The sequence below is a fragment of the Trachinotus anak genome, unplaced genomic scaffold, assembly GCF_046630095.1.
Source record: "Trachinotus anak isolate AG129_WGS33_773 ecotype Australia unplaced genomic scaffold, CSIRO_AGI_Tana_v1 ptg000018l, whole genome shotgun sequence".
In the NCBI taxonomy this organism is placed as follows: Eukaryota; Metazoa; Chordata; class Actinopteri; order Carangiformes; family Carangidae; genus Trachinotus; species Trachinotus anak.
In genome coordinates this window covers 9,880,677-9,897,902 of record NW_027273869.1, presented here as the reverse complement: position 1 = coordinate 9,897,902, position 17,226 = coordinate 9,880,677, and the positions used below count along the sequence as shown (strand labels likewise).

Here is a 17,226-nt window from a genome sequence, read left to right as displayed (position 1 = left end):
AAAGTATAGTTGCAACAGAAATGCCCATCTCAGTAAGGATGTCAATATTACCGTATATCAGTCCTTTTAAAACAAGCAACACTCCAGTGAGAGAAATGTATTAAATCTTTTCTGAACTAGAAGTTTTCTTAACAAGTGAAACGATGGAAATATTTTAAAAAGTACCATCATAATACCTCAAATGATAAAAGCTGGTTCCTGAGAGTGTATTACTCTCCTCTTTTTGACCAGTTTTTCTGTTTGTCTTTTTTTTTGTGCTAGATTTAAACATTTGCTGAGATGGATCATTTCTGTAGCAATGACTCTATAAATAGATATCTGGGGAGGGGGACACAGGGAGTGCTTGTACCCTTGTGAATCGGGGGATGCAGAGATTGAGTGATGGGGGAAGTTGTGTGAGGGGGCTCTGTGGGGCCTGAAAGAACATGGAAAAGAGTGAGACAACACATGTACAGATCACAATAGCCTACTGCAGAGCCGTGCAGGACAAGCTGAGTGAAAATAACCTCTAAATCCTGAAATTCAAAGTTTAATTAAGCACCTTGTTCAGCGTTGTACAAAAAATTTTTTTTAAAAAAGTAAATCACAGCACTGCAACATGCATATCATTTGGTTCAAATCAAACCCTATCTAATTTATATGCGCAATCCATCAGTTTAATGCATCAGCAGCTAAATAAAATATGTTAGTGCTACATCAGCTACAAACACATTCACAAGCACCATGCGAGAGATCTAATGAAAACATTTTCATTGACATAAAAACAAAACGACTGCAAGCACAGCTAATTTTAATGCATAAAAATCCTATATTTTAGAATTCTACAGTATATACAGCCTATTCTATCTGAATAGGACACAAGCATCACTGCTTGCAGATGCCATGGAAGTCTGTCACACTTAATTCCTGCTTATTCAAGCACGGAGTCTGAAAACATGCTAACTTAGTAACATGCAGGGAAAAGAAAGATAAATACAAATATCTATCCTAAGTTAATTATATCCGATGTTGTAATTAGCATGCAGGGACTTCCACTGGCAAACTTGGATTACCTTTGCCCGTCACTACAGTGGGCTGAGTGCGAGCTTCAGAGAGAAGAGAAAGAGATAGAGGGAGTGTAAGAAGTTGAATGTAGTAGAGCCTCATGGGTGTAATTTCACAGCAATCCCTAATGTCTGTCGGGGCGCTGTCATTTTGACTACTGCTCTCCTTATTTTGGTTGCTCTGACCTTTTCTTCCTATTGTGCTTGTAATTTGGTACATATGAAGCTAAATGTTTAAACTGTCATTTATGTGCACGGGACTCACTTGTGTCCATGACGGTGAAGGCCTCTCGTGTGATGATGGGCCCAGAGCCCTTGATTGTCTTTGCACTTAAGTAAAACTTGTACAGCATGCTGGAGTTCAGGTTGCTCAGGGTAATGGTGGTCTCGTTGGCTTGAAAGGTCATGACCTTGACCGGTCCCAGTTCATTGCTGTTGTTGACTGCAGAGACAAACAGTCAGTGGGGAAAAAAAAGAAAGGATGAAGGGAGAAGAGTTAAAAAGGTTGGAGTTAGGAATGCAGAGTTTTTTTTGGTGCAGTATACAGGTAGTGTATCAGACAGCTTGTAAACCTACCAGGTTGGTATTTCAGTGTGTATCCAGCAAGGCGTCCATTGTTGTTCACTGGTGGACCCCATACCACAGTGAGAGAGTCCAAACCTTGATTGATGACATTCAGAGACGAAGGAGGCCCTGGGACTGAAAACAGAACCAGAACCACAGTCAAGGTCTGTTCCAAACAGGACCATTCATAGAACATTTATATACTATACAAATAGTTAAGAGCAGTTCATGGACCTGTGTGATTGGTAAGGCTTTTTACATCAATGTTAGGCTTAACCATCATATTTCGAGGTCTTAAAAAGATGGTTGCTTGGGGGTTCCAAGTGGTTGCTAGGGCATGCTATGGTAGTTGTATGCAGTGATGTTATGTGAGAGACCATGGGTTCGAAGTGTGTGTTGAGTACAGCTGAGCTTTTCCGGTCAAGCACGTATCATTTTCGACGTATGACATAACTGATGACGTGTGGAGCCTCAGAAATTAACCTTTTCCCGTGCCATTTTGCTGAAACGGTTCAGTGCTTCATGGAGCTTCATTTTACCATAACTAGCTGTATGGTGTTCTGTGTGGGTGCTAGGGTGTTGCTATATGTTTGCTAAGGTGTTTGGGTTGTGCTCCATGGATGCCCTGGGTGATTGCTGGAGCAGCTTAGGCGGTTGCTATGGTGATTCTGGTTGGCAACTGGAGCAACTACTGCTAGGGTGTTGTCATAATAGGTATTATTGGCAGATACAACACACACACATAAATTTTGGAGGTGAATGAGTGTGTGAGAGCATGCACCACACTTGTAATGAAAAAAAAAAAATCCTGCTTTTCTATATGCATGATAACGCTAGAACCATGTCAGTCAACTCCAGGCTCACACACCTCCTTCAGGTGTCTCAAATGTCTTGCTGGGGCTTGGAGGCCCTTCTCCTTTGTTATTAAGGACCCTGATGAAGAGGTTGTAGAGGCTGTAAGGCTGGAGGCCTGGCAGACGGCCCTCGCTACGGTTCCCACTGAATGTCAAAACCTGCTCCTCCTGATCCGTCGCCGCCTCTGTCTCATGCAGGCCACGTTCACGACGATAGTATATCTAGAGGAGACGCACCAAGAGTTAATGTTCAGTCTGATGTGTTACTGTTTTCACTGTTTTCCTTACAGCTTTCCTTCCTAACAAGGTTACCACATGGATGCAGGTGGCTCAGCAGAGGGGTGTTTCATAAAGAAGCCTCAGAAACGCTGTTTATCATGAAAACCTGGCTTGAGTGAACTTGATAATACCTTCAAGCAAATATGACAAGACTAATTCAAGCCTGGTTTAGGAGCTGATGTTCTTCATTTCAAATTACAGATCAATTCATCCTTTAATTAGATTAAATTAAATTAAAGGCAAATGGTGAAAGTGCTTTCACAATGAGGCTACAACTGGTGGCCCAACTTATTCATTTGTTTATTTTCCCTTGAATTTCCACTAATTTTTCAGATTTTTGCAGTAACATCAGCTAACAGTGTGTCAAGTGATAAATCTGATACATGCTGCCATTTAACTGACTTCACAGTGCAGCAGTAATCAGGGACAACTGGGGAGGACCTTTTAATAAAACACTTACAGTTTGATGTAAAATTGGTTAAGACAACGGCCAGGCTTGTCTGGAGAGATTTCGTTTGTACTGGAAAATTAGGTCATACTGAGATGTATTTTAGGGGCCCTTTATCAAAGAAAACTCCCTGAAAGTAATGTAATAATGTGCAAGAAAATTCAAAAGTACTGATGTGATTGCTTCAAGGCCATGTTCCGAAGCTTGTTTCATTGGCGCAAAGCACACTGGTTTGAATCAGTGTCCCTAAGCTTGAATCAAACTGCTATAATTTCTGCAAATCATTAGATGTGCTTTCTTTCAACTAAAGCTTCATAGTCTTTGCTCGTTTTCCAACATAATGGGGAAGAAATTTCAAAAGTGCCACAAGGCTTTTATGGATCAGGCTTTTAAGGAATTTAGATGTTCACTCCTGTTTGACTGTATATTATTGGTTGTATTTACAGCTTGTATTATAGCAATATTCTTTGAGCTTTTATTTTGACATTTCTGTGTCTCTGAAAGCTGAACATCCTAAGAGGCTGGCCTGTATGTGTCTGCTCCTCATTGGATAATTGACAAATGAGTCAGCCATTTTGTGGGGTGTATATATATAGGCTGTGTGTTCACTCAGTCTGTAAGAAACGCTGATGGGGGTTGCATGTGCTCAAATGAAGGGGTTGAAGAGAGGGGAGGGTCTTTAGTACAAGTGCTGGTGTTGCTGGCTTGTTGTTCACGTTTAGTGTGTCAGTGCAAACGTTATAAAATGCCTGACAGAAGGCTTCCATGTGTGTTCAACTCTCCCCAATAGAGTTTTGTCTCTCTCAAGTACAGAGTTGACAAAGCAGCAGCAGCTACGAGCAAGACGTGCTTCATAAATAACCCTCGATGAAATAATACCTTGTATCCTTGTAGTTTTCCCCTTACTGAAGGGGAAGGTACAGGCTCCCAGTGTACTTCTGCCAGCGTACTGTTATGAACCATGACCTGCACACTGTCAGGTGCAGACGAAGGTACTGCAGAACAGAAACAGAAGCAGTTAGTCAAGATCTAGTTTCAAGGCACTACATTTGAATTCCAAAACAGGAAAAAAAACTATAAAAAAGACAAAATGACAAAATACAATGCACAAGTAATTAAAAATGTTTGTTGAAAGTGGAAAATGAATTTTTCCATCACCCCCCTCAGAAACAAAGTGGAAAGATATTGACTGAACCCTCACGCAAAAAACACTGCAGAATCAACTATGTAACGTATTCCTGCTTTGACTAAATTTGACCAATGATGATGAATGTTTGTAAAGGAAAAAAGTAATCATCAGTTAACTCACCGTCTTCTCCAGAGTACCCAGTCACTACTTCAGGGTCCGGTCCGTTGCCATAATCGTTAAAAGCTTGAACTTTAATTTCGTATGGCACAAAGGTGGGGGTTCCAAGCACGACAAGCTGGGAGACATTGGCCACGCTCTCTGTTGACCAATCCTCACTCGTGCCCTTCTGTCTCCACTGCACTCTGTACTCCAAACCAGGCCCATTGGACTGGAATCCTGTCAGTGGCTGTACAAAGAGTAATTTTAGTTAGTCTGTTGCTGAAAAATAACACTGAAATATTGTGGTACAATATTGATTTTTAGTACCTTTTGTATCTTATACTGAGGGGTGTTAGGGATAGAACCCTAACCCTTCTACAGAGGATGTGACTACCAGTATATTCTAGCCACACACTACACAGTGTAGGGCTCACAGTTAGCCCACAGCAACCAGAAATCAAACCATTAAAGAGCGCTTACTGTCCAGGAGATGACCAGGTTGCCAGGCTCAGTTCCTTCTCCATGAACATTTGATGGATTTTCATCAGGAGCTGGGAAAACCAAAGAATTACAGCTGAATCTCTGAATACTTTTTTTTTTTTTTTTTAAACATAATTGTATGTGATTATATATTCTGGAGGATGAACATGTTCACTACCTGCGGGGTTGGTCCTATATTGGCGCGAGGGCTGGCTGGGTTGGCTGCAGCCGACGTGATTCTGAGCAAGCACTCGGAAAGAGTAGTAGACGTATGGAGAGAGGTTCAACTGCGCTGTGGTGCTAGTACCAGCGACTTCTGTCAGGTTCAGCCAAACTCCTGGCTGGTGGAGCAGATCCTCATATTGGATCAAAAAATCTGGGGAAGATAATTAAAAACGATAATTCCTATGGGTTATATCAACATTTTCTGTGTATATTTAGCCATGGTGGCTCATTGTGCCAACTACCATGGCGATTCATTTGTTGCTTTGTTTGAGTGTGTAATGTATAGCTTTGAGTTTGGCAGTGAACAAATGGAGTGTATTTTTTTTGAAGAAATTGCTGGAATACAACTAAGCAGCAACTTCATACTTTGTGTGGGACTGTTGTGTTCATCTCCAGGGATCCAGGTGAGCTGAACGCTCCTCTCTGTCTGGTCTGTCAGTTCCAGGTCGGTTGGAGGGTCAGGTTTTTCTGCGAACACAACGAGAAGCTCAGGACCACCGAAAAATTTAAATACACTTTGCGTTGGTTACATCTAGAACTTGCAATGGACGACGACACTTCTTGCAGTATTAAAAACACACCGTTGCCCAATAAATGAGGTGTGGAGTAGCTGACTTTGAAGCATGCTGTAGCTTTTGAAATATAAAAATATAATATAAAAATGTCCCTAAAATTAGAATCAATGCAACAAACGAAAAGCAGACAGAGTATGCTGCCTTGAAAGCAGGGTTAGTTTATTTTTACACCTTTTTTTTTTAAATATTTAATGACAGAAAAGTCAAGTTGGAAGTGCGACATTGAACTCTGCGGACAAAGATATGTCTTATCTTCATTTAGTAATTCAAATAAAAGTGTTCAAATTTGGTCAAGAAACTCAGGTGTTGTCACTTCTGGTTGATTAGACCCCTGTGCAGGTTGAAGCTGAGAGAGGTCAATCAAGCACAGTCTGCACATGCCCACACAGTCCTGAGAAGAGGTCTAATCGGGCAGTGAAAACACCTGTGTGGGTGCACCGTGACCGTGCATGGTGAAATAAACATTTAACAACACTAAATTAATATCATGGTGTACATGTAATGCAGAGAACAAGAGCAACCCGCGTAAAAAAATAAATGTGGAGACAAAAATGGAAGCTACAGGTCAGGACAGGAGTTATGACTGAAGACAATGAAAGCTACAAAATGCTTCACTGATGTTTACCGTAGGCAATAGCTGGAGTAGGAGTTGCCTCTGTGACAGCGAGAAGCAAAAGTAAAGTACAGGAAGAGGGTTAGATGTTAGAGACACATTTTAGAAACAGCAGAAAAGCAGGAAAATTTATATGGCAATGTGATTCCTAGTTTGAATATAAAGTAATTGAGTACAGGAAAGACCAGAATAGAGTTTTCAATGGAAACAGGACAGAAGAGACAGCCATTTGTTGTTTTTGGTTTGTTTTAAAAAATGTCACGACAGTCAGGTAATTTACCATGTTTCACTCAGTTGTTTGGAAAAAGAGAACACACAAAATAGTTGGATCCGAAAAAGTCATTTCTGTGATTTCTGCATTTAAAATAACCTGTCAACATCTTTTTAATGAACAATTAGGGTGGGAACATACCGACAACAGTCAGCATGGCACTGGCTGAGTCCTGGTCCAGAGTTGTGTTCATGATGCAGGTGTAGGTGCCCTCATCGTCACCTGTCACGTCTTTGATGGTCAGACTGTCTGTGTCTACCACAAACCTGAAAGTATTACACCAAGCGAGATGATTTTTTTTACTGAAATTGTATCACGTAACAAATTCATCAGATTAAAACTTGTGAGCAGTCCCATTTTGTACCTCTCGTGATCTGGCAGTTCTCCATTGTCTTTGAGCCAGGTCATGGTGGGAATGAGAGAAGGGTCATGTTTGACTTTACACTCGAACACAGCACTCATTCCTCTCTGCACCACCTTGTACTCCGGCTGCCTCAGGATACGGGTGGGCTCTGGAGTATGGGAGACAGAGTACAGCTTGATGGCCACATAACTTAATGACTATAGCGGCCTAAAATATAAATCTCTCCATGAGCTATAATAGTATTTTTTTTTAAACAGGCTAAAAGTTAAAACATCAATCTCACTGTCTGAGATGTAATTGGTCCTTATCTGACCTTTAACCTCCAGAAAGACATGGTTCTCCTTGATCCCCAGGTTGTTGGTGGCAATGCAGGTGTACTTTCCACTGTTTAGGGGCTGGGCCACATTGATCTCCAGCGTACCATTTTCATGGATCACATATGGGTCACCATTCTTAATGCTGGTCTGACTGTCTTTGAACCTGCACAAAAAAAACCAAATGTAAGCTGAGTAAAAGAAAAATGTACATGGAAATTTATTGACTCAAAGGAGCCGCTGAGGATGAAAGGAAGAATAAAGATGCAGAACAAGATCCTTAAGAGAATATGACCGAATAGACTTTAGCCTTTTACTTAGCGTACATGATATACTTAATTTTGGTTGCAAAAAAATGGTTGTAAAATGGTCGCATCTATGCAATTGTAAGGTTTGTTTTTGTCCTGTTATATTTTCTTGATTGATTTTTTGTTTTTTACTGATAATGTTGGGAATCTTATTTAATACTTGGACACCATGAATTTCTCGGTTCTGAAGTCTTCATTTACCTTCAAATCAAAATGTAGCATTAGTAAAACTAAATCTTTTTTCACCATGGTTTTACAACTTTATTTTTTTTTTTTTAAATAAAAATGGATTCAGTGTCACAGAACAGATCTGAATCTTACCATGTGATGGTTGGTATTGGTGAACCAAAGGTGGAACAGTGAAGTAGTGCAGGGCTGTTGGTGATGACCTGGTACACTCGGTTGGGTGGAGTGAGCACCCTTGGTGGTTCAGCTGTGGGGAAGAAGCCAAATCAGATCTAAATCAGCACTCTCTCTCACAACAGCCTGTATCTCCAAATTGTACCATGAACTTTGAATACATTTCCAGCTACACATGTTTTTAACTCACCAAGAACATTGACAAAAGCATTTGCCATTAGGTAGCCAAACTCATTGGATGCATTACACTGATAGACAGCACTGGATCCTGACTGCACATTGTTGAGGATCACAGTGTCGTCCTCCACTTTGCGGCTGCGGTCCTCAGGAGCATCTAGACGACAGAATATATTTTCCAAATTACGGAAAAGAAATCTCTAAACATGTTCAAATAAGTTCTTCAACTGCACTGTATGATTTCTGTGTAGAAACCAGCACATAACAATGCTGGTACATTATTCAAACCCTTTATAGAATATAATGCAGTGGGGGGCGGGTGGGGCATTGGGACTGAAAATTCAATTTCAGTCTAATTTATATACTCTGTTGCTGCTGTGTGCTTCAGACAAAAATGTGCGTAAATGTAGTACATTCTATTTTTGAAAGCATGGTCTCATTTTACTCACTCTCTATGGGAACTCCATTGACAAACCAGCTAATCTTCGGTTTGGGTTCTCCATTGACTCGACATGTCAGGATGCCAGTCTCATTTGGAGCAAGGATCAGGTTCCTGGGAGCACTGACCCAGAAAGGAGCCGCTGGGGATGAACAAGAATAAGGAAGATACAGAACAAGATCCTTGAGAGAATATGACAGAATAAACTTTAGTTTTTACTTAGCCTACACAATATACTTAATTTTGAGATGAAGAAATGGTTGCATATGTGTAATTGTAAGATTAAAACGTGTCAAAGCTGACTTAGCCTGATCACGTTAAGAATTACTAGTACTACAGATCCCACTGTGAATCAACACTTGTTTTACCAGCAAACCAAGAATGAATCTTTTTACTCTCTGGTTTTAAAACTTAAAACTTCAATTTAGAAAGGAAATGAGTAGTTGATCATCAGGAAAATGTTTTGATAATTATTTCATTTATCAAGCAAAAATGCCAAATATTATTAATATAATTTCAGCCTCTCGTTTGAGAATTCATGGCTTTTTTTATGTGGCAGTAAATTGAATAAGTTTAGGTTTTGGGCTGTTGGACAGACAAAACAAGCAATTTGATGACATCACTTTGGACTTTTTGGAAATTGAGATGGATTTTTTGACTAAATTATGAATCAAGATCAAGAAGACAGGTTGGTCAATTGAAAATGACAAAATGTAATGCAGTGCTAGTTAAAGTAATGTACCTTAAATTCCAAAAATATATCACACAGACAAAAAATTGTCAAGGGAATATCAAGTAATATGTGATGCCCATTTTTTTAAATTTGTATCATTTATTATACATTTTATGTTTCATGAGTTGTATTAGCTACTTTTTGTAACTGGATTTGTTTTTTTTTTGATCATTTTTTATCTGTGCTTAATGACAGATGATGATAATGGGAAATGTTTAAAAACACTAAAAGCACTGTGATGCAACGATAACAGGAAGTTATTCTAACATGCACCACTACAGTAGTTGGTTCAAAAAAAAAAAAAAAAAACTGAGTTGATCTGCATACCTTTGACAATGACCTTGATGATGTGGTGTGCAGTGCCCAGGTTGTTTGTGGCCGTACAGTGATAATCTCCTGCATCAGCTTCATTCACATCAGAAATCTTCAGCGTTTTCTTGAAGTTACGGAAGGACATCCTGCTGCTCGGCAGTTCACCTCCATTTTTCTTCCAAGAGATCTCTGGAGTGGGTCTATCATGGAAGCCATTACAAATAAGTCCTGTTTGTTTGATATTTCTGTATTTTGTTTTTTAGTATTATGAGAATCTTGCCATTTTCCTAAAGCACAATCATGTATAATATATATAATTTCTTTTCCATGTAGATTTTTTTTGCCTCGATTATCACTAGCATTTAATAAAATAAACACATACCCTTAAGATAAGAAACTGGGATGCAAATTGCTGCAGATGCCAACTTACAAGCCCTCAGCGATGCATTCCAGCTCCAGAGTCTCCCCTCTCAGAACCATCTTGGTGCTGGTGGCGCCCAGGGGCGTCATGAAACCAGGACGACGCTCCCCCTCTGGGCTGTCTGAACACAAGAGAACACAAGAGCAAATCAGAACCAGGCCACAATGTTAGACATGAAGGTTTGAGTTACCTAAGAGGAGTTTAGGAAGTGTAGGAAGGGCTAGAGTCAAATATACACTATGAAAAGCGATTTGCCAAAGTGGAGGAAAGGGATAGACAAGGAGTGAATGATGGCCCAACATAATGTAATAAGAAAACATCTCTTTGTTTTGCCTCATTTCATATAGTATGAGCACTGACAGAATAAGGGAGCAAGAAGAATCTCCCTGAGAGGGGTAGCCGTCTGTTTGTTGCTATGGCAACATGGGGTGGATCTTGACGGGAAGCAACCTTTCAGCCACACACACATACAGTATGCACAGTCCTCAGAAGGTCCTCATGGAAGGATCTAGATTTCCTTCTAATTACTTTTCCAAAGGTCACTAAAATAACGAATGAGCCTCCTCCACTTCAGAAGGTGGAAGAACAGCAATGGCTTGTTAAAATGTGTTGTATTCATAGGTGGCCATCTTGGATAGGAGCAGATGAAGAAATCAATCTAAAATTGTATATGTATTTGTGATTCCAGAGGAGATGCATTTAACTGATATTTAATGTTATGCATGCTTTGAAGGTAGTAGGTACTTCAGGTCTACATACAGGCAATTGTTGTAGACCTGATTGATTGTCTTGTAATTTAATATTGTATCATGCAACATTGTCAAGTCAGTTTTATTTATATTGATCAGACATGAAGGTTTGTCTGACACTCTGTTGTTAAACCTTTAATTTGCATTAGAATAAACTCCACATGAAACTACTGTAATCAGATAAAAATGAGAGAAACCCGATGAAGAGCACATGTTAATATAATCACAGAGGAGGGGACTGAGACCAAGTTAAAGGTGAGTGTGTATGTCAGGTTATGCGAGGAAGTAAAAACGGACTGGGTTCACATTGAGGGGGCTGAATGGGAATAAACCAGCAGCACTCACCACTAAAGAAATCTGTGACATTGTATAAAGCAGCCACAGTCTCATTCATTGTTTCCACTGTAATATAACAGAAAATCATAAGCATGCAAAACTAGGAAATAAACAGACAAAGCTTAATTTTACAATGGCTTTTCCCAAGTGTTCTAACAAATGCACTGGACCGTGCAGTGTAAGAACATAATTTTGCATTGTTGCATTAAGGGTAATATTCAGTACAGTTACATCATTGTGACAGTCAGATTTGGTCATTGTAAAATCAAATATTGCTATAAGCGCTTTATAAAGCTGAGCAAAGAGAGTACAGGCAGAACAGCAACCAAAAGACAGTTTTGCATGAGCAACATACTGAATTGAAACACAAGTAACACAGTAACACAAAATCCTATGTATTGCAAAAACATCAGAAAAACATCTTGAAATTGCATTTATGGAAACAGCCATAATCAGAAAGCAATGGCTTGTTTCAACTGATATGAGCCTGTTCAGTGCCTTGACTTACTGTTGAGCACGGTGACTGAAATGGGCTGTTTCTGCTGGATGGTCTGTGTGTGGGGGAAGCGAGCATAGCAGATGTAGTCACTCCTGGTGTCTTCTGGGAGAACGTTTGAAAAGTACAAGTCTCCGTTCAGGGCCTGGGACACTCGTTGATCCAGCGGCAGCCTCTGAAAGTCTGAAGGACAGGGAACATGATAAACATTAAAACTGAACAATTTATCAATTTAATGAGCTTTTTGGACTTAGTTTAACAAGAAAGGGACCTTTTACATTTACTCAACTGCTTTTATCCAAAGCGACTTTCAAACATCTTATTCTAGGGTCAGTAAATAGTTTCTGGGTGTCTCTTACACCTATTTTCCATCAAATCTATCCACAAATACCTCATGATATACTACATTATCCACTGTCATGTTCAAAAGTCAGCAAAAAAGATAAGGATACAGATAAAAGGGCATCACCGTAGTCCTTACTGACTGAATGCTGAATTCATATTTTAAATGTACAATCCTTTGTTTGTGAATGTGAAATCCTTAAGTCCCTGTATTATGAGTGCAGATAATGTACACATGCAAATGACTTACTGTTATCCATCCAGAAGATGACAGGAGGGGGCAGCCCGGCAGGGGGACGGCACTGCAGCACCAGGGAGACCCCCATCTGCACAGTGATGGCTTCATTTCTTTCCTTTGACCACAAGGGGGACCCTGTGAGTCAAACATCAAACAAAGATACTGAAGGCTTCCCAGCACTTAAGATCATTAATTTCAATTAATTTTTTTCAACATCTTGTTAACTACTCCGTTCTTTTAAAACCTTTGGAAATAATGGAATCAAGTATGAGGAGTCTTACTGGACTGTCTGATGACGATGTTGTTGGATACAGCGGTGCCATGATCATTGTGAGCTGTACACTGATACGTTCCCTCGTAAGCCTCTGCCTTCTCCCCACTGATGTCAATGACCAGAGTTCCCGAACCAGGCTTCATCAGGACTTTGGAGTCTTTCTCAACATCAAAGTGGGTCCCATTTCTCGTCCAGGAAAAGCTGGGATCAAGCAGAATAATAACTTTATTTTCATGGCTAACAGCAACAAGGAAACACAGAGAAGTGCGGAAATAACAAACCATCTGTTCAAATCACCAAAATGCATTCTGCTGCCGATTTATTTAGTTTTCGTGGCAGGGAGTTTGGTTGATTGTAACTCATTTGATTCTTGAGACTTGTAAATCTAAACTGTGGCTAATTCGCCCTGCCAGGTGTCTCTCAAGTGATTTGTTCTCCATGACAACAGTTGCTATGGTGATCCATATTTCTGCATCGCTCCAGGTTAAGTTCAGGAACAGGAACAGATCTATAATCTCAGAGAGGAACCATAAAACTGAATGGAAATCAGTTCGCTCTTGATTTCTGAAACTCTCAGGTTCTATCTTCAGCATGAGCTTTTGTGCCTCATACTATGTCAACCAGAGAAGAAGCCAGTCAGATATGGGATGGATACCTGCATACTTTTTTGCCTGGTACACATGTCCTGATAAACAAGCCTCAATGGCAGTGGGAGGAGTGATGTGAGTCTCACCTGGGATTTGGCTTCCCCTTGGCCTCACAGTGGATGACGATGTTCTCCCGGGGATCGAAGATGTAATCCTTTGGGGACTGTAGCGTTATAGTGGGGGGTTGGGGCACTGGAGATACATGAATAGAAGCACAGTTCAGACACAAACAGCGCAATGTAAACATAGCAGACTGGAACTTAAACATTCAAGCAAAAGATGTGCAGGCAACATGCAACAAGTGTTGACAGTCAAGTCATCTGGAGCTGAAACACTCTCTGCAAACAAAGCCACAATAGCTATCTCATCTGAAGACAGAAAACTTACCAGTGAGCACCACTCCAACACAAGCAAGCCAATTTACATGGTAACAGTGCTAAAATAACTGCATGCACATCTAATATTGCCCAAGCCCACACAAAGACAACTTAAGTTTAAGAGCAAAAACTCCACACTAGAAGTCACAGCAGTGGTTGAGCCAACTTACATCCTTCCAGTACTTTAGCTTTTTGTCCACCATGACACGCCGTACCACAGTAGTAGAATATTGAGGAGAGGTGTTAGTTTTTGCAAGGAGTAAACAGCAGGTTCAGGTGAAATAGTTGCGCTTTCAGGTACTTTTAAGCATTTGACTAAGCCTGCCTGAAGTTTGGTAGGGATAAGCTTCCCCACTTCTTTTTTGGGAGAATCATTCAGTTTTGTGAGGCAGGTGCAATAAATGCAAGAAAAGCAGCTGAAAACATTAAAATTCCACACAGGATATGTGATATTAAGGGAAACGGAGTTCCTCCAAAATTGAATTGCATGTCATAACTGAAAACCACAATCCCATGCTGAAACATGCAAAGATGAATTACAAGAACTGCCCAGTGCAGTTCTCTGCAGCTCAACTAAAACCCTTATGCGGCTTGTAAAAGTCATAATTCATAATACCCAACAAAATGAAAGTGCTGAGTGTAATATCTGTACAGCATGAAAAGTTTCCTTAATTTACAAAAGTGGAATACCATGTCCTATATAATTGAACATAAATGTCAGATTGGTAAGGACGATACTTACGATCGAGAGGCACTTCTAGCGCTGAAGTCATGTGACTCAAGAGTATCAACAGGACAGCTCCGAAGCCCGGCACCCACTTCCAGTCCATGGTGAAACCCTTTTTATCCAGATTCAACAGCAGTTCGGGTGGTCAACAGGGTGAGGAAGTCTGGATCCACACTACAGAGTGGCACAAAACATGATGAAAAACATAATGTATTACTATGTGGGCTACTTTTGGCTGAAGTAAACATGCAGTAAAATATACTCTCACACACATAGTTGCAAAGGACTTATAGTGATGTAAGTGTACTGTATATAATAAAAATGACATAGGGGTACAGAGATATAAATATTTAGTCTGAACCACAATGGAAAGTTTACCTTGTTGCAATTTTCTATGAAGTTTACCCACATTGTCAGGGTTCAACATCCAAAGCAGGGTGTTTAAGGCAAGCATTGCAAGTGGCTTGTCAGTTAGACAGCCTATCATTCTGCCAACGTAAAGACTTTGGCAGGAGGAGAAGTCAAAACAAACTTGACGTTAGTCTTTGTTAATTAAACAATGTATACACACTGTGCACTCATCGGTCCTCTCCCCCGTTATTTACCTTCTAGTGTTGGAAAATACATAAAGAGACACAGCAGCTTCACATAAGCATTAGTGTAGACTCAAGTGCACTTCATTTTGTCATGCTAGGCTTTTTATGTGTAGGAGCTGCCAACATCCATTGTGCTTTAGATTCTAGAAAGAAGACAGTCTTGTGTGTTTAGGCAGTCTTTGTGGAGATATTTGGCGCTAGCTGCGTTCACAGTTGCACTGCTCTTGACAAGATAGCCACTGATGACTTGAGCATCCCGTGTGCACCACTGAGGTATCCTGCCTAACACCACGTGTTTGCCTGTAAACATATGGCATGTGAGTGCACTCGGCCAGAACAATTACAACTCTGCTGCAGATAGAGCGGCGCACAGATTGGCACGTGCACGCACAAAAACACCACATTCGTGAAAACGTTCTTGCCAGTGCAGTGTGTCATATGGATCAACTTGCACATGAGTGCAGAGCCACAAGGGCTTGCTTCTGTTGCGCAGTGCATAACAAAGAGACACAGATTGATACGTCCAGCCGTCTCTCTCTCACACTCACACACACACACACACACACACACAAAACCATGTTGGCATTAATAGGCTCTTGTAAACTGCAGCATGGGGAGCTGGAAATTATGTGTCTCTGTTTTTCCCTTTTATGACCTCTGTTTTTCAGTGTGTGTATAAGCCTCTGTCACGTGCATTTGCAGGCTTTCATTTATTAGCACATTAATAACATCACGGCACCAATGGCATTAAGTATACTGGTTTTCATTAGCATCTGTCTTCTGCATAATGTACTGTACGTGTTAACCTGCCAAAGCCAGGGAAATGAGTATAATATCTAATAATATTCAGTGTTGTTGTTGTTTGAAAGATTCCAGTGCCACTATTAATTTTTATTCAAGAAAATACATTTTTTCCCCCATAGTGTGAACTGGATGAATGAAAGTCGCCCAAGGGTGACAGTAATTCCTGTCAGCAGTCTGAGATGGAATTCAAGGGGGAGCGGTGTGCTGCTGTCAGGTAAATGGCTCGGTCCATCCTGACATCTTCATTATTCATGACTAGCACATGCATCTTTGCACATACATTGTAGACACACACACATGTGTATATACATATATACAGGTTGAAGTCTTCAGAGGCATTTGAAGGTGAAACTATCAGACTCGGTGCTTGATTCGGGCCGGTCTTTACTCATCTCTACTCTGCTGGAGAGGATGCATGTCTGATGACATAGGGAGAGTGTGGTAATGAACACACACTCAGAAAGCAGTGTGTCAGATTCTATCCAGCTGAGCTAGGCAGAGTGTGAGCTAATACAACCCCAGGACACAGCTAATTACGCCGACACGTCCTATTGGATATTACTCTCATTAGTTAATCAAGAAGGAAGACGATGGAGAGAGAGAGAGAGAGAAGAAAGCAACACAACTGAATGCATTAGATGCAGGCCATGCATGCTAAATCTTCTAATCGCATTGTGGAAAAAGGCAATGTGATATCATGCAAATGTAATGGCCCATCTTCAGATTAATTACTATAATGCTCTATGCTGCTGCAGCAAAAATGTCCTCCCCCATGGCGATAGTGGTCATATTAAGCCTTGTTGGACCTCAGGCCATTTTCTCACAGACAGTGAAGCCCATTCACCTGGCCGGGCTTCTTGTAAGTGGGACTTTTGTCTAAAAGGTAATGAGTGACAAAAAAGAAGGGTAGAGGGATGATGGAAAAGGGACAAAGACGACAATTCAAGAAAAAGTATAGAGGATGGAAAGGGGAAAGAGAAATTCTATAGCTGGAGGGAAGAGTATGACAATGTGTGAATGGGATGTGTGAAAATGTGGCATCAATTACTTGACTGGTCTTCTCATTTAAAGTAGACCCTGACTGACAGGAGAATTTTCAAGGCCTATATAATAACTGAAAATAATAAAAACCTGACAGTTCAATCAGCGGGTAATCTCTAACAAGCATTTTGTAACAAACACGTCTGAGTAATGACATTTTACAGTTGAACAATAAACATTTATCTAATGTTTCAAACTGTATCAAACAACAGTTCGGTTTGTGAATATTCATTGTGAATGCAAATGTTTTTAATATGTATTAGTATTATAAATTAAAATGCCCTGACAACTATATTGAACATTAAAAATGTAAGTGTACATAACTTCCCTCCTCTACAGTTTCCATTGCCTATCTGCCAACATACACATGGATAAATATGTGGTGTCCTGTTTCATTTGAAATACTGGTGAAACTAGTACTTAAATATCTGATATGTGATGATCTTTCGAATGAATGAATTCCAAATTTCCGCACATAACAGGCTGTGTATCAATCTCGTCATCTAACTCACAACCAGAAAGGAAATAATG

General features: G+C 40.3%; 1 protein-coding gene across 8 annotated transcripts in view; it reads right to left on the bottom strand.

Annotated features, from left to right (window-relative positions):
* Positions 1-17,226, bottom strand: part of nrcama (neuronal cell adhesion molecule a) — a 51,930-nt gene that overhangs the window by 6,939 nt on the left and 27,765 nt on the right. The window contains exons 3-27 of one of the 8 annotated variants that reach the window (XM_071502382.1): positions 14,270-14,428; positions 13,698-13,715; positions 13,237-13,342; positions 12,511-12,704; positions 12,242-12,364; positions 11,662-11,832; positions 10,078-10,189; positions 9,663-9,847; positions 8,613-8,744; positions 8,177-8,320; positions 7,948-8,059; positions 7,318-7,484; positions 7,005-7,152; positions 6,782-6,906; positions 6,382-6,411; positions 5,548-5,649; positions 5,135-5,332; positions 4,957-5,027; positions 4,498-4,723; positions 4,068-4,183; positions 2,476-2,683; positions 1,620-1,742; positions 1,309-1,485; positions 1,053-1,085; positions 350-415 (exon numbers count right to left, since the gene is read on the bottom strand). In XM_071502382.1, coding sequence (XP_071358483.1) covers positions 350-415; positions 1,053-1,085; positions 1,309-1,485; positions 1,620-1,742; positions 2,476-2,683; positions 4,068-4,183; positions 4,498-4,723; positions 4,957-5,027; positions 5,135-5,332; positions 5,548-5,649; positions 6,382-6,411; positions 6,782-6,906; positions 7,005-7,152; positions 7,318-7,484; positions 7,948-8,059; positions 8,177-8,320; positions 8,613-8,744; positions 9,663-9,847; positions 10,078-10,189; positions 11,662-11,832; positions 12,242-12,364; positions 12,511-12,704; positions 13,237-13,342; positions 13,698-13,715; positions 14,270-14,357 — 3,175 coding nt within the window. In that variant the 5' untranslated portion in view covers positions 14,358-14,428. The remainder of the gene's footprint in view (positions 1-349; positions 416-1,052; positions 1,086-1,308; positions 1,486-1,619; positions 1,743-2,475; positions 2,684-4,067; positions 4,184-4,497; positions 4,724-4,956; positions 5,028-5,134; positions 5,333-5,547; positions 5,650-6,381; positions 6,412-6,781; positions 6,907-7,004; positions 7,153-7,317; positions 7,485-7,947; positions 8,060-8,176; positions 8,321-8,612; positions 8,745-9,662; positions 9,848-10,077; positions 10,190-11,661; positions 11,833-12,241; positions 12,365-12,510; positions 12,705-13,236; positions 13,343-13,697; positions 13,716-14,269; positions 14,429-17,226) is intronic. The other 7 variants (XM_071502386.1, XM_071502383.1, XM_071502384.1 and 4 more) reach the window with 7 other exon arrangements.